At 40.1% G+C, this 18,599-nt stretch overlaps 2 protein-coding genes across 4 annotated transcripts; one reads left to right on the forward strand and one right to left on the reverse strand.

The window, feature by feature from the left end:
- Positions 1-263: 263 nt before the first annotated feature.
- Ac3 (Adenylate cyclase 3) lies at positions 264-14,426 on the reverse strand. 3 transcript variants are annotated; one of them, XM_017146561.3, is made up of 18 exons: positions 14,320-14,417; positions 9,461-9,937; positions 8,283-8,472; positions 7,871-8,180; positions 7,687-7,805; positions 7,068-7,179; positions 6,201-6,328; positions 5,809-5,967; positions 5,459-5,597; positions 5,061-5,320; positions 4,457-4,820; positions 3,775-4,060; positions 3,636-3,708; positions 3,487-3,562; positions 3,206-3,431; positions 3,008-3,090; positions 2,449-2,904; positions 264-1,724 (listed from the first exon to the last, which is right to left on the reverse strand). In XM_017146561.3, the coding sequence occupies exons 2-18, from the start codon at positions 9,765-9,767 to the stop codon at positions 1,485-1,487; spliced, it is 3,528 nt and encodes a 1,175-aa protein (XP_017002050.1). In that variant the 5' UTR covers positions 9,768-9,937; positions 14,320-14,417; the 3' UTR covers positions 264-1,484. The 3 variants fall into 3 exon arrangements, with proteins under 3 accessions (XP_017002050.1, XP_070075809.1, XP_044249514.1); XM_070219708.1 differs by lacking the exons at positions 7,068-7,179; positions 7,871-8,180; positions 8,283-8,472; positions 9,461-9,937; positions 14,320-14,417 and having other exon boundaries at positions 265-1,724; XM_044393579.2 differs by lacking the exons at positions 264-1,724; positions 2,449-2,904; positions 3,008-3,090; ... (6 more) ...; positions 5,459-5,597; positions 7,068-7,179 and having other exon boundaries at positions 5,830-5,967; positions 14,320-14,426.
- An 851-nt stretch (positions 14,427-15,277) lies between these two features.
- Df31 (Decondensation factor 31) lies at positions 15,278-18,544 on the forward strand. Its single transcript, XM_017146563.3, has 3 exons — positions 15,278-15,569; positions 17,419-17,798; positions 17,873-18,544. The coding sequence occupies exons 1-3, from the start codon at positions 15,544-15,546 to the stop codon at positions 18,028-18,030; spliced, it is 564 nt and encodes a 187-aa protein (XP_017002052.1). The 5' UTR covers positions 15,278-15,543; the 3' UTR covers positions 18,031-18,544.
- The last annotated feature ends 55 nt before the right edge of the window (positions 18,545-18,599 follow it).

Genomic DNA, 18,599 nt, shown 5'->3' on the forward strand with positions numbered 1-18,599 from the left:
ACATTTTTTAAAATAAATTTTCTTTTACCAATAACTCCTTTTAAAATTTTAACGGGGTTGGGTTTTTTAAAAGCACTTGTATTAAAACCAAATACATTTTAATTAACCTAGTTCTAATTCGTAATTTAAAAACTGTTTTGATATTGCTTCCTTATTGCTTGGACACGCTGCAATTAATAAATAAATATTCGAAAATAAATAAAATAAATAGTGTACTTCCCACAAAAAATATATAAACATTAAGTTTTATTTATTTAATTTATTTCGCTATAATTTGCTAATTTTTCGGTATTCTGTTTTCCATTTATAGTTACATTTTAGGTTTATTTTATTATTTTTAAATGATAGAAAAGCCCGAATGGTTTAATGTTATTTTATGGTCATAGCAGAAAACACAATTTTAAAAGTTCACCAGACTCTTCACCTAAATTTAAATTTCTAAAAATCGTTTTTTGGTGATTTATTTAACTAGTGGAAAAGAATAGAATATTCTTCAAGCTAAACCAATCATTTATGTCGTTTTTCTCGTCTTGATTGTCATGCTTTTAGCCATCAAAAAGAAAAAATTAAAGAAAGTAAAGGCTGATGGACATACGCATAAAACAGATTTTATACCAATTTTTGTAGTTATTTTTTTTTCCTATGCTTGGTAAGTAAGTTCGATTCATGTTTCTTTGCTAATTCGTTGAAATGTTCTAACAAGCATGCGATGCCATTTATAAGTTTGTTTACATCTATATATTTCTATATATAAGAAGTTGTATATATATATTGGTTGATGACGTCCAAGAACGCACTCCAAGGATATTATATTATGCTGCTTGACTTCTATTGCTTTTTCTATATTTAAGTAATTTCGTTAACTAATTCTTTATCGTTAGATTTGTTCGCTATTTGGACTGACTTGTGGGTTGCATTTGTTTGTGGTGGGATTCGGATTCTCAACTAATATTCTCTCTCTATAACCATGTTTTTAGGACTTAGCGTAGTTTATAAGTATTCCATAGTTTATGCGTATATTTATATTTTACACATTGAGATGCAAAATGGTTGTTTTTGTCGACCTACTAAACTACACATCAATTAGTTTGTAAAGCAAAGTGGTTCGCTTATATATTACAGTTCTTGGAAATGAGATAACAATTTTGTTTAAAACAAAAACTGATTCACAGTAACCAAACGTACTTAGTCGTAGTCAAATATATTTAAAAGCTAAATATATTTCTTGTTTTTAGGTACACAGTTTACAAACTTTTGGAAAGAAGACCTATAAATTGAACTAAATTGGAATTTTGCTTTTTTGTTTCAAAAATTGCTGCATCTGCATAGAATATCACACGAATACTGAGGCAAAACCAAATTTATAGCAAGTATAACAGCTTTATAACAGTTAACTTTTGTTTTCTAGCACAGCCACACACGCATCCACTCGTAGATTCACACTCATACAGACTAAAGTGCAAAATAAGAAGCCAATTAGCAAATTATTCTAGCAAAGATTGAGATTCCCCCACCCCCGCTTGGCCAGCACTGCCATTTCCCATGCCCTGCTCCTGGGCGATTCCCTCGCAGCCCGCCGATGGCTCCGGGACCTTAATCTTCAGCAGGGGCGTCTTGATGTCAGAGGCCTCCAGCTCGGTGGTGGATTCCAGAGCAGATGATTCCTGTCCATGGAGCTCGACGGCTGCAGGCGGTACCGGCTCAGCACTTGACTGGGATTTTCCCTGGAAAAAAAAGAAAGCATACAAATTTTATTAGGATTCTATGGGTTCTATAAATCTAATTAAAAGTTTTGGCAAGAAATTATAATAAATAAGTCATTCGGCAAGCCGAAGCTTATATACCCTTGAAGATCATTCCTATTAATTTACAAATTGCAAAAATGTTAAATTTCCTATTATTTCACATTAATTTTTCGATCGTTTCTATGACAGCTTTATGATACAGTAGTTCGATCTTTTTAAAATTAAAATCGAAGTTCGGAAATATTTAAAAATAGTCATATCCCAGAGTAGAAGAGAATGTATAAAAATCAACAAAGATATAATTTTTTTTCTATAAATTTCCATTTAATTTTTCGACCGTTCCCATGGCAGCCATATGATATAGTGATCCGATTTTTTTTAATATTTTATTCGAAATTCAGAAATATATAAAAAATAATATTCCCAACAGTAATATTTGAAAAAACACAGAAGATAGATTTTTTAACGTTTTTTTCCGTTCCTTCCTATGGGAGCTATAAGATATAGTTGTCTGATCCGGTCGGTTCCGACTTATATACTACCTGCAATAGAAAGACGACTTTTGGGAAAGTTTCATCCCGATAGCTTAACTAGACTAGTTTGCGTAGAAACAGACAGACGGACAGACAGGCAGACGGACAGATAAAATAAAAATGTTTTAATTCACTATTTTTATCGTATCCAAAGGGGTGTTCATGCTAACCTGCAAGTAGTAGGTCATCAACTGTCCCTTTCCTTTGACAGCCACCAGACCGCGCTGTAGGAATGTGTAACCAAAGGGCTGTAGAATATTGCATGTTTCCTCGGTGACCTGGATGGCGCCCGCCTTCCCTGTGCTCTCCATGCGCGATGCCACGTTCACCGTATTCCCCCAGATGTCGTAGTGCGGCTTACGGGCCCCAATAACGCCCGCCGTGATCGGTCCATGATTGATGCCCATCTTGAGGACGAAGTGATTGAACGACTGCTCGTTGATGCCCTGCAGGGCGTGCTTCAGTTCCAAGGCAAACTCGACCAATACGGCGAGGTGCGACCAGCGTTCTGTTATGGGGGCGTCATTCCGGAGGTTCCGCTGCAGGTTTATGCCACTGGCGGCCATGTAGGTGGAGCCAATGGTTTTGATTTTGATGATGTCCTGGAACTGCGGAAGTTCCAACAACTGAAAAACAATTAAAGAATAATGTAATGTAATATATGTAGTATTTCTTAGTTTACTTTTAAGAATACAAATGTTTAAAAAGTTTGTTGTAAAAATAACTCACCGCATCAAAATCTGAAATAACCTCGTTGAGGAAACGTAGACACTCCAAGCCTTGATTGTTTACCGTCTCTTCGGAATAGAAATCTGAAACAAATATCAACCATTATCACATCATATATTGCATATCCATATGGTTTTTCATTTTATTGTTTATAAACTATGTATTACACTTTACAATTTAAACTTAGTACAAGCTTACCCGAAAAGTTTGGCATACTGGCAAACAAAACGCCAACCTCAGCGTAACTCTGGGAGTAAAGATCATCGTGGGATCGCTTGGTGTTCTTCATAAAGTGCTCTGCCACATGAACAGGCAAGACGTTGTAGACTAAAGCCTCGTTACGCTGTCGCATATCGTTAGCGGTCTCCTTCTGCTCGGCCACCTCTGTTTTCCACTTGAAAATTACCCTATCCTCATGGTCCATCTATAATTTTAAATAATTATAGTCCATCTATCGCATAATCTGAACCTGTACTCACATGTCTGGCCAAAGTGCTTAACGCCAAAGCAGCGACTAGCAAAAGTCCTGAAGCGCAATATCGCGTAGATATAATACTAAGAAAAGATAATGAATAAATGAAAATCTTTTCTAATTTAGATAACAAGCCATAAAGAAATCTTCACTTACGGTTGATCTGCAAAATCATCCTCCAGAGCATATAGGTCCTGCATAATGAATATGTTGAAGTAGCAATGCAGAGCTGTTAGACAATACAGTAAAATTATTTATTTTGTTTATTTATTATTCATTTTATTTTGCCACTTACCTGCAATGGACAATAGCAGCAATATCTTTGTGAGATGCGTGAGTTGGGCAATTACGGCGATCGCAATCAATATGAGAACTCCAAAATTACTCAAGTAGGACGGATATAGAACTCTTTCCGTGGGCACTGCCTCGCGCATTTGTTCCACAAAGGATGCGGGCAGAAGGTGCTCGGCGGTGACCACCCCCTCCATCTCCACGTCCACCTCGCTATCCAGGCCGGCCGTGGCATTGAATTCGCTTTCACTCACAATATGCTCGGTGCGCACGAAGGTGACAAAGAAGAACTGTCAAGGAAATAGAGGCAAATCAGTCCCAGGACTTGAGCACGCCCGCACCACACTCGCACAAAAATATCGGTGGAATCAAACTTTAGAATGATTTGTTCAATAAAAAAAATATATAAACATCCAAAATTAAAAAGTAAGTTGAAGTGCCGTAACAGCGGGATTAAATTCATATTAATATTCATATTATCTAAACGATGTCATAAATATTTTAAAAGGAAAATTAAAAAAAAATTAAAAAAGCTAAGCTTATGAAAATGAAAATAATAATTAACAAACATGTAACAATTAAAAACAAAATCTCAATGGAACTTCATTTTCAAGATATCAAAGTAATTTGTTATAACGATTATTTTGCTGAGTGAAACAAATAGGGCGTTAAAAACACGAACTAACCATGTCGATGACATTGCTCAGGCCAATGGTGAGTGCAATAATTATGGCGGCCAGCTCACGAACGAAGGTAATGTCATTGAAGCGCTTGCTCACATCCACAAAAAACTTGGGCAGCATGCCGCTGAAGCTCTCGGCGATGCTGATCACAACCAGCATGGCGATGGGTACCAAGGGCGCAGCTATGTTGATGAAGTGGAGTGTAGATCGTGGCAGAACTAAATAAGAGTATAGCACATCGATGCACTGCACCAACAGAGCGGCGAGGAGCGGAAGTGAACTGTACGGCTCTCGATATACAGCATACGATTGCTCCAACTGCGGGTTCTTGAAGCGCAGGAATATATTAGTGTCCTTGGTCAGGTTCCTAGAAAATATAAATTAATTTATTGTTGTCTGCTAGATAATGAGTAACATATGAATATGAATAGCTTATCGTTAAAAACATGACAATCGATTTTAAGAAAGTTGAAAATGCATTGTTTTTATCGCAAAAATGTGGTACAATAAAATTAAATCCTCACGATTTCCTAATTTTTTAATGCATTTTGGTTCTTAATAAATTCTTTAACTTAAAGATTTATAACTTAAATTCGTATTTACTTACTCATGGCCATCGCGGGTTACCAGTTCATCTTTCAATCGTTGCTTAAAGTTCTCCAATTTCACCTGCTCTTCTTCATCTTCAGCCACCGCCGTTTGGTGTCCATTGGATACGGAATTCTGTGCCAGGAGCTCCTCATCGTCCAATGTGTTGTTGTCGTTGTCATCGTCACCTGCCGCGACATCGTTGGTCGATCCATTAGGACTCTGGTGAGAGTTTTCGGCTTGGGTTTCATTGATTTTCTTGGCGCACGGTGATGCAAACTGATGAAAATGTATTAAATATTTGTTGAACTAGGCTGATACTTGGTAATTAAATAGAATATTCTTAATACAACTTTTAACTTAATTTATAGGATGGTTTGTCTACTACCATATGTCTACTAAAAACCCAACTCTTACCGGCTTAACCACCTTGGTGATGAAGTACGTCTTAAGTCCAGCGATGCGCAACAGCTCCTCCCGTTTCTCCCCGAAGGCGGGCTCCACTTCGAACTCACCGTTGAGGAAGGCCAGCGTTTTGTCCGAAATGTGAACGCGTCTGGACAGATTAGGGCGAATGAAATTTACATGAGTACACAACAGCCATGAGGGAGTGACAGTGTTGGAAAAACAAAGCCATAAATTTGCATGCCAGAGTGACAAAGTCAAATCATAATAACCACTTGCCACAAGTGACGACCGACCACGAGGGCCGTTATCAATTATGCAACAGAGGGTGGCTAAAGCCAAGTAAACCTAACCCAACTCACCCGGCCTTCCCGCTCGATTCCATTTTATTAGCCAGCTCCACGTCCTTGGAGTAAACGTCAAACTGCCACTGCCGCTGGCCGAGAATGCCGGCGAGCACTGCTCCCGTGTGAATGCCCACACGCATATCAACAGGTGAGTTGGCCTTCTGCTGCACATACCTGCAAACACGCAACATGGCCAGGTGAGTGGTTGTTTCGTTAGTAGCGCCGGAAGGTATGCTTGGGAAAGGACTCTCGCCCAAGGAGCGAAAGGAGCGAGCGTGCTTAAGTGCAATTATTATTAATTGAACAAACGTTGATTTGGCGTCGCCGTTTGCCGTTCGCCTTTTGCCTTTCGCCTGGCCTGTCAAGCTGTTTTCCCACTTTCCCAAGGGAGCTAGCTGTCTACTCACTTGATGGCCTTCACCATGGAGAGTCCCATGTGCACGCACATGACGGCGTGATCCGGTCGCTCATCGGGGGCACCGCTAATGCAATAATAGCAATCGCCAAGAATCTTGATGCGCAATTGTTGATATTTCTGGGGGGAAAGCAGGCGTGATTTAGTTCAAGGGTAGAAAGGAGCTCACTTGAAATTAAACTAATAAAACGGTTCTTTAAAAAATAATATGATTAAAACATGTTTCTAGGAAAACAAACTTGGCCAACAAAAGACACTCCCAAATGCAAGCAAATGAACTGAAAAGACAATACTCCCCAAAGTCAGTGAAAGGATAAACACCCCACACATATACATCAGGGACCCATCCCATTTAGCCAAGCCCAAGCAAAATCGCAGTCAAATTAACTGAACCCAAAAATAAACCGGGAAACCTTCCGCACTCAACAAAACCGCAAAAAAAAAAAACGAAAATTCGCTCGAAGGAAAAAATCAACTCGAAACATTATATACGCCTGACTGGACATAACTTTTGTTGGTCATTCGCCCTTTGGCCCGCCCCAGCATGAAATCCAAAAAGAAAGCAAAAAATAAAGAGACAGCGGAATGGAAAATGTAAACTGAAAAACAGAAATGAAAAGAAAAATTCAAATTAAAGTAGAGAGCCACCCGAGAAGAGGAAATGAAAAAGAGCCTCTGTTCTAGATGGCGTATCTTAAACATCATAATCATCATTAGAAGAAAATTCTACGGGTGGACCCTCCCTTCCCCTCCCCCAAGGCCCGAACAGGTGAACGAACAGCTGGAATCAAAACAACAAAAATACTTCGCAGAAAAAACAATGAAAAATGTTAAGGAGAAGAACGCAAGAAAATATTACCTCGGCAAGCCTATCGAAGCGTGCGAAGAGCTCGTTAAGCATTTTAACCAAATCTTGGGCGCTATACGTCGAGGAGATGGCGGTAAACCCAACGATATCCGCATATAGTATGCTTGTTTTGTACAAAACAAAAGTGGGAGAGATTCCGGAATTTAATAGTTAAACAAGTGGCACTGGCGATAGAGTTTTATTTAAATATTAACACCTAGAAATATGCAGCACTACATAAGAAAAAGGAAGAAGTTAGAATAGTAATGAGGGCCCATTGCGAATCGGAAATGTTTCTGACTGGAATTGCTCGAATGAAGTTGGAAAATTTAGGTCTAAACATTCTGTGCAATGCGTAATAATACTCGTAAATATTTAAAAATTTTACTTTACATTGTTTTACAAAATAACCATTAAGGTATTTTATTTTTAGAAAAGCTTTTGAATAAAATCTCCGAAATTGGAAACAAATTGTCAATGACAATATATGTATGACAAAAACTTTGTTATACAGCCCTAATATCATCTTTTCTGCGGCAATCCTATGAGGTTTTAAACATGTTAAGTTACCAATAAAAGCCTATTCCAATACGAGGAATTAAGCTGCTACAAAAAAAGTTTAAAGACCTACCTCACATTCTCGTGCCTACTCATATAAATCTTTTTGAAGGCCTCCGAACTAGACGATCCCAAATCTTCTCGCATCTTAATAGCCACGTGCTTGGGTAGAACGGATAACAGCAGACGTTCCTAATAATGATAGAGAGTATTACATTTATATCCTGCCAGAACCATCTAATTTAATCGTTGCTCACCTGCTCGGCCGACTGTTCCTCGATGACCATTTTCACTTCCAGGCTTTTTTTGGCCTCGAGGAAGGCTCGTTTCTGCTTGGCCTCGCCCATAAAGTAGTACAAGAGCCCTATCAGCGCGGCTGTGGCTATTAAAACCGCATTGGCCGCCAGCTGATTCGAGAGCAGCGAGTCCCAGCGAGAGTAACCAACAGGCAGGCTGAGACAAACAAAATACGTGATGCATCCAATCGACAGACCAAGGAAAATCAATGGCAACGGCAGCGTCACATAGACCAGGAAGTTTAGCAAGATGGCCCAACCAAGAAGGTCCCTAAAAAATATCAAGCAAAATAAATGTAAATAGGCGAGATAGATTATTTTTAAAACCTTAAGAAGTAGAAGCAATCGAAGTTGTTCAGGGTTCGGTACTAACCTTGGAGAAAAGCTAGGCTGCAGCATAACATAAGCGGCAAAGTGAAGAATGCTCAATAGCCACAATGCCCGCGGTATAATCGTCAGGAGTATTTGGTGGAAGCGTCTCATTGCGGGTTGTTCAGAACGTCGACCAATGTGAAGAAGAGCTGTTAAAGCCAAGTACGCTACCAGCATACAGCAGTTGACCACTAAAATACATTTAAAAGGCTTTTCAGTGAGAAATATCTTTACAAACTTTAAGTAAAATACATAAAATAACATTCAAGCAGGGAACGAAAATAACTGTTATTGTAAATTTTTCATACAAAAAAATCACGCACTTAGAAGGGTCCTAAATATTTTTTAAATACACCACAATTTTTATTAGCCATTGTAGTTTACAAATCCGTAATGATTTTTATTTTTTGATTTTTATAATAAAACTCAAAAAATAACTGTTATTTTTTGATTTTTATGAATAACAGTTATTTCTTTGACATTTTTGAAAAAATGAAATAATTAAAAAAACATGATACCCGTGCTTCTTATAACTTACTAAAAATTTGTTAAAAAAGGCAATCGCGCATATTTTATACCTATATTTTTTTAAAATTTTGTTTACCCACAAAATCGCCATAAATCAAGTTTGAGTTTTATTTTTGATCACGACGAATAACTGTTATTTGTCAACTTTTATTATAAAACTCAAAAAATAACAGTTATTCTTTGAGTTTTACTTTACAAATCAGAAAATAACTGTTAAAGTGTGATTTTTAAAATAAAACTTATAACAGTTACGTTCCCTGCATTCAAGTGTTCAGACATTTGAACAAAAATGCAATGGAACAATTTTTTTTTACTTTGGTAGATTGCGCTCGAACATTATTTTACCTGAAATTTGTATCACTGTAATATTTAAATAGTTTTTAATGACTAGTAATACAGTCAAACTAAGATTATTGTTATAAAATGCGTCTAAAATAGTCTCTTGATTTAGTGATTTATAAATAAAATATGATCAGTAATGTTACATTTGTAAGTAGCTTTGATCGAGAGCTTTTGGTGGTACTCTAAAGTAGTCGAGTCGAAAGAAATTGTTTTGAACAATTTAGTACAATTTACTTTGAAGCTAGCTTAAATACTTTATGTTGCTAAAGTACCGATCTGAAAAAAGTTTTTTCCGCCCCAACAGCTCACCTCTTGTGGGTACCGCCTGATCCCAGGGTATTCCGATGGTCCAGATGTTGAACAGCACGGCCGCAAAGAGGAACCACTTGAGACCGCTGCGCCGCTGTTTGATGGAGTAGTTGTGGTAGAGTTCGTTGAGCACCTGCTGGGGCAGGATGACGACTCCGCCGCCGGTGATGCCTACGCCCCCGGCCACATCGCTGTCGTTCTGCCGGCGACGGGACGTTGTCTTCTGGCGCTGCGGCTTCGATTTGCTGGGCGTCGAGGCGGCCGTCGCCTGGCCGTTCTCCAGATTGGTCTCCTTCTCCTCCGGCATGCTGCTGGGATGCTCCAAATCTCCGATGCCTCCTGCTCCTTCGGGTCCCCTCTTCGGGATTCCGTTTAATTATTCGTTGATCGGCGACCCTCTACGGGCTGTCTGGTTTATGAATGAAGCGAAACCATTTCCTTGGCTTATTTATTTATGATGCTGGGAGGTCCTGGAAACTGGGAGACGTCGCTTGGGTAAATAAAAGCAATGCGAAGCACAAACTCAAACACAAGGAGCACAAGCTGGAGCAAGTGAAAATACAAACTCGCGTTAACGGTAAATTTAAGACTTAGCGCTGGTTGGTGGCGCCTCCCTCCGCCCCGCCCCCTTTACTCGGTGGAGCAAGCGAGAGGCAAGGCGGAAGCGTCCTTGTGCGAGAGCGGTGAGTGTGTCCCTATGTATCTGTCTGTGTGAGTGCCCCGCACAGTGGTCAGCATTCTATAGGGCAATCCTATTATATTTTTAAACGCTTCTCCTAATCTCTAAAAATATTTCTAGGCGATAACGTATAATCGCACATTTTATTCGCATCGCTTGGTCCGGCCCACAGAAATAAATTAAGATAAGAGTTGTCTGAAAAATGCCCCACTCTTATCTCCTGACACATGCTGCAAATAAATGACAAATTTTAGACACTTCCCCTGCGGCTTCGCCTAGCGATAACCTAACAATTTGAATTAGTTGATTATAAATTTTTTGAATGTGTGGGCGAAGAATGCAAAATGTAAGATTAGGAAACATTTACTTAGCACTGAACCTCTTAAAATTATATTTACCGCTATCTAGCCTATAACGGCAAAAGTTTGATATAATACAACTAATAAAGAATGGATAATATTTTGTTAGCGATTAACCGGTTTACATAAAAGTAGTAGAATTTAAATGTCACACTTATCACCTGAATACATTATGAAAATTATGTCAGTCACTGGGCCCACAAATCGCGACCTCCCCGAAAACCTCAATATCCTGCTTGCAATATGCTCCTCTTCCGTCGTCCCGAATGCAGAGAGTCAATTTCCGTTGAACGTTAATTAGGGAAAATTGAGTTTTCTATTTTAGCCACAAATTGAAATTGACTTGTCAAAATTCATGCAGAGGACGGCCTTCTCGGCCCCATCCTGCCTGCCCCAGATATGAATAAATTATGCATTTTTCTACCGCATTCGACACCCGCACAGACCACGGTAACGTAACGGTAATAGGAGAATCTCTCCGCTCTCTCGCGTTCGCTCTCTTTCCCTTTCCAGCTTTCACCACCACTGCTTCCTCTTCATTCGACTGCCGTTTCCTTTCCCCTCCCCCTTCCTCCTTCATTGCCGAATATTCGACTGACGGACTCCTTTCTTTTTCCTTACGGAAAATCCTTTTTACGTCTAGGTATGCGCGTACATGTGTTTGTTCGTGTTTGTGTGGGTAAGGCTGATTTGCTCAAGGTTCGTTTTAATGCGTTCTGATTTTGTTTGTATAGCTGCGCGGGTGTGTGTACACACACTTCTTATTGCACTGCAGACGGAATTCGATTTTAATTTTAATCCAAATAACTGACACCCACAGCCCATAAAGCCCGATCTTCCGTCCTCGTTCTTTTTTTTAACGCTTTTGGGAGGCTGCGATAACCGTTATATGGCATGTACAGTTTGTCTTTTTCCGCCTTCACACTGCCTCTTTCACTGTTTTCGCACCATTTAACTGGGGGGTCCTTGAACATACTTTGCCCGAAGCTGATTATTCCCTTTTTTCGTTGTGTTCAGTTTTCAGTTTTTCCTGCTGGAGTTGTGTGCTCTGCTGCCTGGCGATTTTCCACGCTTGGCGCCGCGCGATTTCCTTCGACTAAACTAAGGCGCCCGATAAACTTGACTGATTGTCGGGTGAAAATTTTCGACAGTCAACAAGCCCCAGCAGCAAGGACTTCCGTTATTCCGCGTTCTCCCGGCTCAGAGTTGGAGCGAGCGAGAGAGAGCTTTCGCGGCTGAAAGCTCACTCATGTCGGCGCATGTCCGCGAGCGGGGCATGCCACTGATAACGGTACAGCTGGGCCAGCTTGATAAGGCGCCCTGCATCTGTGGATGTGGCCCCTGCCCAATAGCCCGATTATTACCGCAAGCGCATAAAGTTAATTAGACAGGAGCATTAATAATGCCTCTCGCTGAACGGTAATCGAACGGCGGAGAAGGAGGAAGAGCGCAAGGCTGCAGCTGGCCTTGAATGGCATTGAAAAAGGTGCAGCTGCTGGCTGAGAGAGTGTGTGTGCGAGTGTGTCTGTGTCGGGTGCAGATGCAAAGGAAATGCACAATAAAGCGGAAGACGTTTTGTTTCCTTAAGATGGGGGTGATGTACATATGTATGTACGTTGGGTAATACACATTCATACAAATGTATGTATTTACATTATAACAATTAATATTCGAAAAAGGTAGCACAAACATAAATCTTTCGAGATTTCCATTAAATTGTATAAATTAAATGTTTTTATTTTAAAAGGCAGTTTTTAAAAGACTTGTAGCAAAAAGCTAAAGTGGAAGTTACACTGTACGTACATAGGTTAATTAAATTGTTTTATGTCATTTGCTCATTATTTCCCTTTTTAATTTTATCACTATGGACGGCAGTCCATGTAGTGACGAAGCGCACCAGGAGAGTGTGCGAAGGCGACTACTATATATACACGAAGAAATGAAAATCTACTGTGATGGTCCGATCATAATGAATGATACACCTATCGAAAGGTATTACGAAAACTAACAGGATTGCATACCAAGACTCTAAGAAAATCAATTGGCTTGGGAGAGAGAGCGGTGAAAGTGAAAAAGTGAAAATTTCGAAATTTGGAGCTGTTGGGGCCGGTGGGGATAAATGCCCCCTCGCAATATTTTATTTGTATTCCTTTTAAAAATACCCGTCGAATGAGGGGTCATTTGTCAAAATCCGACGCTCCGTTCAAAAGTTATAGCCAAAATAAGATTTTCTTCATCTTCCCAAAATGAAAATTTAATTCTGTTTGTCAGTTTGTCAGTTTGTCAGTTTGTCCAAAACATGTTTTTTAAGTTTTGAAAATTTGATATGACGTTCATCACATCGATATCAAAAACTTTTCTTCTACCACTTTTGGAAAAACTCGCTAGTTTAGCGGGAAAACAGCTATAAATAGCTAAAATTCGGAAAGCCGTAACTTCTATACTACTAAAGCTACAGACTTGTGCTGCATCTCGTTTGAAAGGTATTTTGAAATGCTATAAACGCCTTCTATATGCAATTTGTGTAAATGTAATAGTTAAACAAATATGAACAAAAGACAATTTTTTAAAACTTTTTTTTTAGATTTTTTTTATTTTTTTCAAAAACGGCTCTAACGATTTTCTTTAAAACCTTAAACTGTATAGCCCTTGAGATTCCTTAAATTTTGGTATATAACACATTACTGTAAAAAGTCACGTTTAAAAGTTATTTTTATACGAAAATAGCCACTGTTGCCAGCTCGAACAATTAACGCTCCCTGAGTATTGAATTTTGTGTGAGGGTATCCGAACTGTATTTTAGGGTCATGGAATCAGTAAATTTGCACCTAAGAGTTCCATATAGGAATCTTTTGTTCTACGACTTTTGGAAAAAGCCGCTACTTTAGCGGGAAAAAAGCTAAAAATGGCTAAATTTCGTTAGTTTGTAAGTTCTACACTACTAAAGGTACAGACATGTGCCATACCTCGTTTAAAAGGTATTTTGAAATACTTTTTAACTTTATTTGTTTAAATACAATGGCTTACAAATTATGATTGACCAATTTAAATTTAAATGTATATATTATAGCTCCTATGAGAGCAAATGTAAACAAACAAAAACTTCTGATATCAAATAAAAACACCTCTTAACGAGGTAAAAAACTAGTGACGATCGCACCTTCAACATACAAAAGTTCTGATATCAACATTTGTGACGAAAAATTATTACACTCGTCATTAAATAGACTTTCTAATATTTTTTCATTCGGCACGCTGCAATAGAAAATGCCTGTGAAGGGAAAAAGGCTTGAATAGTTTGCTAGGGCGGGCCGAATGAGAAAATATTAGAAAGTCTATTTAATGACGAGTGTAATAATTTTTCGTCACAAATGTTGATATCAGAACTTTTGTATGTTGAAGGTGCGATCGTCACTAGTTTTTTACCTCGTTAAGAGGTGTTTTTATTTGATCTTCAAATAAAACAGAAATTATTATACTGGTTTTGGTTAATCTTTTAGCTCTAGTTTGTACTATTGATAAACGAAACATGTTAGTAATTACTTAATAACCACAAAAGGTGAGAAAAAAATAATTATTATAAATTACTGCCATATTCCCACAAAACATAATCTCACTCCTATTTTTTTGTCCGGCAGTGTAGTGTAAGTGGTGTACAAAATTTCCAATGTTAAGGGACAGCTGCAGAGGCCCAAATAAAGGAGACATGTGCACCAAATTCACAGCCAGACAACGAAACTTTCCAGCAGCTGCCTGGCAGTGCATTCCATTTCATTTTTGTACTAAACCGATCCGAAACGCGGGCAAGGCCATTTACGTACCTGACTACCTGGAAAAGGTTTTGGGCGGGAAAATTGCTGTATCCTGCTGTGATACGAATGTTTTTGATTGATTGACGACTGCGTAATTGTAAAACCGGTCGATTAATTTAGTTATGACAAGCCTAAAATACTTGCACACTTAGTATTAAGTATTATTCTAAGCTGAAAATGCAGCTGGATTCTCGTGGGTCATCTTGATCCCGCAACATCTGTCCTTCATCAATGTTTTCTTTTCTTGAGTAAACTAATCCCTGAGCGGACATAATGGCACGTGAGACTGCCTAATCCATCGCCTTTGATAGGAAACCTTTACCTGAAAACGACCCTGAATTCTCAGGTAAAAGGAAGAGACAAATCCAATGTTTTAGACTTTAAAACAAAAATATTTGCAATGTCGCTAAGTAAAACTTGAAAGCTGACAACCCTTTTTTTTAGAGATGAACCGTGATTTTAAAATAGTTATTTTTGTATCAGAAAATATAACACATTTTAGAATGACTAATATTTCCTTAACGTTTTCCTAAAGATAAATATTTTTTTTAAATAAAGAATTTATTACAATCCTTTTATTCACACGATGATTAGGCTTTTAATAAAATAACCGTGACACAGAATAAGTTCACCTCTAGCTCTCTCGGGGATATGACCGCTCTCATTTGGTGTTGACTAACGCCCAAAAATACGCCGCAAGCTCTCAAAGCTCTCAACTGACTGTTCGTCCGTTAGCTTTTTACAAATAAAGCGCCAACAATGTGGGGACAATGCAATTGTGAAACGTAAAACAATAGCCAAATGGCTGAAGGCCCCATGCATATTAATCAAGTAAATCCCCTCTGTCCTCTGCCCGAAAAGCCGGTTTTCCAGGGAAACTGCTAAGCCGCCGGGCAGAACTATCGCGGGCAGAGGACCGACGCCTACCAACACTAGAGCGCGCCGCTTTAAAAGCCGGCCCGACGCTCTTCGCTCTCTCATTCGGCGTTTTTCTTCGTGACTGTGTGGACGTTCTCACTTGTACGGCTAAATCTCCAGCAATCCAGCGACTTTCCTAGCAAAGCTACTAAGAGGAAGCGGCAGTTTGCACAAATTTATAAAATTTGCCAGTTGTTGACCATAACTACGTGTTGATCTTCGAGTCGTGTTTTTGGCGCACATACCAAAAAACCAGCAACTAAACGTGTTTCGCGCTTCGCTTTTCGAAAAGTAAAACACCAACAGTAATTCAAAATGGCTGATGTGGCTGAGCAAAAGAAGTGAGTACTTTATTGGCCGTTTGTATGCGGGCGTCTGTGTGTGCCTGTGCATTTGTTTAAACAATTGGATGGAATTGGAGTGGATTTGCAGCGAATTTCGCGAGTATACATCTTTTTCGATGTTCGCCGCAACGGTTTGGAAAAATTTTCTTTTGAATTCTGTGTGTCTATATACGCAAAACCGCTTGGCGGCAACAGTGCGGTTGTCTCGCTCTTGCCAGTGGTCCTTAGGTGTGCGCGCAAATAACGACGCCGTTGAATTTGGCGCGGCGTCATAGTGCCTTCTCGCTCACTCTCCGGCCGGCAAACCAACGACAACGAGAATTGGCTTGTGTGTGCGTGTGCGGTGGTGGCGGCGGAGTAGCGGATTGTGCGAGTGTGTGCGTGCGCCAAGCGAAGTGCGCAAAATTGTATGTTTGTGTGTGCATTCAAGTTGCCGCTCTTTTTCTTGTGCTGTTTAATTTCAGCTGTCTTTTTTCGGGCTCTGTTTGCTTTTGCTTTAGCATTTGCTTCTTTTCCCCGCCATCCCATTAATTTTGTCGGTTGAGTTTCACACGCTCTTGCTCGCTTAAAGCTCAAAGCTTGGCATTAACTGCCGACGATTTCTTGTTCTCGCTTCCATGTATTTTGTCATTGCCAAAAATAACGCAAGCTCGCCGGCTCATGAACCGCATTCTTTTCAAGTTTTCTTTTGCGCCCCGCATCGGTGGGGGTGGAAAAGAAATGGCAGGAAAAAACCGTTAAATCTTTTGTCTGTTGTCTTAGGTTGTGCCGGTTTTCTTCGGCACGGGGAGGGGGAAGGACAGCATAGTGGGTGTCTTTTGACCGTTATTTTTGTCGCTTTGCGTTGCACACTTTGCAACTCCCTCTCGCTCGCACTGTCATCTCCCTCTCTATCCCATTTGCTACGTGACGCGCGCACATTAAATCTGCCTGTAGGTGCGTGCGAGCGAGACAACTATAGTGTGCCGAGCCGCATAAAAACCAGTTTTTCCCCTCTTCGCTTGTCCGTTTTATTTCAAACAAGTCGCGCTTTTTACTTTTTGCAAGTCGTCTGCAAGCATCTCTTTTATGCTACCCACTTTTCGTCTGTTTCTACACATAGAGAAAATACACACACATGGGCGCTTGCCATTTATATGGAAAAGAGCACGCTCACCTTTTCTGGTTTCATTTTGCGTCGCAGTTTGCACGAGTTGTTGCTCCCATTTATCATTTTGCGGCAGCGACGCCGACGCCGGCAGATGTTACAATGATGCTTTGTGCTGTTGTTGTCGGTGGAGAGAGAGAGAGAGAGAGGGAGGGATGTATGCGGAGTAGCAATAGGAAGGAAGCAAGGAAACAAAAACGTTACCGGCGCTAGAATGGAAAATTTTCCAATTTCACGAATGTTTGAAATAGCCCTGTATGTGCTGATGTATGCGGCCAAGAAAATGACTAAATGGCCTGAAAAATACGTAATTCTACTTTTGCTTGAAAATACATTGTACAGTAAACATTATTTGAAAAACGTAATGTTAAAGCTTACGAAATCGAAATTAATATATTTTACAATATTGAAATTGATATTTTAAACCACTTTAATTACAGTTCTTCTTTTCTAAATACATTTTTTTTACTTTAGCAATTGTATAAGGAATTTCAAAATTATGATAAGATATAAGACACCATTAACAGTTGAATAGGTAACTCAAATTAGTCATGCACCACAAGGTTACTGTTGCTCGCTCGTTTGCAAAACTAAATTCTCTGTCTTGGTTTCTGCCACAAAAAAGAATAAGAACAGGGATTTTTAACATAAAAGTAAACACAATAAATTTACTTATACCTACATATTTTTATTTCACAGCGAGACTCCCGTCGTCGAGAAGGTCGCAGTTGAGGAAGTCGATGCTGTGAAGAAGGACGCCGTTGCCACCGAGGAGGCAGCAGCTGAGAAGCCAACCACCACAGAGAACGGTGCCGCCGAAGAGGAGAGCGCCGCCAAGGAGAACGGAGCTCCGGCCGCCGACAGCGCGGCAGCCGCCGATGCCGTCGACGGAGAGAAGGAGAAGGCGACCGCCGAGGCCGCTGCTCCCGCCGCCGAGGATGAGAAGGAGGAGAAGAAGGACGAGGACAAGAAGGAGGAGTCCGCCGTCGATGGCGAGGAGGCCAAGAAGGAGAGCAGCGAAGCAACCCCAGCTGCTGTTGAGAACGGCGCCGAGGAGGCCGCCAACGGTGACTCAACAGGTGTGTAGTAGAGACCGACGGATTTCCCCGCTCAGGAGCTAACTCTTTTCTATTCCCTTTGCTACCCTTTGCAGATGCTCCCGTCGTCGAGGCTGTGAAGCGGAAGGTGGACGAGGCCGCCGCAAAGGCCGATGAGGCCGTCGCCACGCCGGAGAAGAAGGCGAAGCTGGACGAGGCCAGCACAAAGGACGAGGTGCAGAACGGGGCCGAGGCTAGCGAAGTGGCCGCCTAAGGGAATCGCCCGCGGAGCAGCACACTCAGTAATCTACTTATAAAATACTTACTAACACAACAACAAACAAACGCAAATCACACAAATTACGGTTCTACCGCCAGCGACGCGCACCGAACCACCCAACGTCCGCACGTGTGAGCGGGTGATGATGCGTGGGTGGGGGGCTGCGTGGGCGGGCGGGCGCAATTCTCCAATAACAATCCTGCAATGGGAGCGTAGTCTTAAAGCGTACCGATCGATTCTCTCTGTCTCTACTAACAAACAACCAACAACCAACCAACAACAAACAAACGAGAAACAACAAAAATCCATTATCATTTAAAAACTTACTTAAAAACTTAACTTTAAAGCAAAGTATATATTTAAAGCGAAAGATTAAGAGAAAAAAGAGTAAGCGAAATTAAGATGCGAGACCCTCTATGTTTTAAGATTAAAAGTTGTAAACAAAAAGCGTCAAATTTAATACTTGTAATAATAAATACGAAGCGAATGAAAAAAATTGCAAACAAAATCTCTAAATAAGAAAAGCAACAATAAGAAATTTAAAGGCAAAATAACTTTTTTTT

Source organism: Drosophila takahashii, chromosome 2L (genome assembly GCF_030179915.1).
Source record: "Drosophila takahashii strain IR98-3 E-12201 chromosome 2L, DtakHiC1v2, whole genome shotgun sequence".
NCBI lineage: Eukaryota > Metazoa > Arthropoda > Insecta > Diptera > Drosophilidae > Drosophila > Drosophila takahashii.

Excerpts from the sequence above, each read along its gene's own strand:
- Df31 (XM_017146563.3), top strand. The coding sequence starts at position 15,544 with ATGGCTGATGTGGCTGAGCAAAAGAA. Across the intron at positions 15,570-17,418 it reads GATGTGGCTGAGCAAAAGAA|CGAGACTCCCGTCGTCGAGA; the intron begins GTGAGTACTTTA and ends TTTATTTCACAG. Across the intron at positions 17,799-17,872 it reads CGCCAACGGTGACTCAACAG|ATGCTCCCGTCGTCGAGGCT; the intron begins GTGTGTAGTAGA and ends TACCCTTTGCAG.
- Ac3 (XM_017146561.3), bottom strand. The coding sequence starts at position 9,767 with ATGCCGGAGGAGAAGGAGACCAATCTGGAGAACGGCCAGGCGACGGCC. Across the intron at positions 5,321-5,458 it reads TCACCAAGGTGGTTAAGCCG|TTTGCATCACCGTGCGCCAA; the intron begins GTAAGAGTTGGG and ends CATTTTCATCAG. Across the intron at positions 3,563-3,635 it reads GATGATTTTGCAGATCAACC|TATTATATCTACGCGATATT; the intron begins GTAAGTGAAGAT and ends ATCTTTTCTTAG.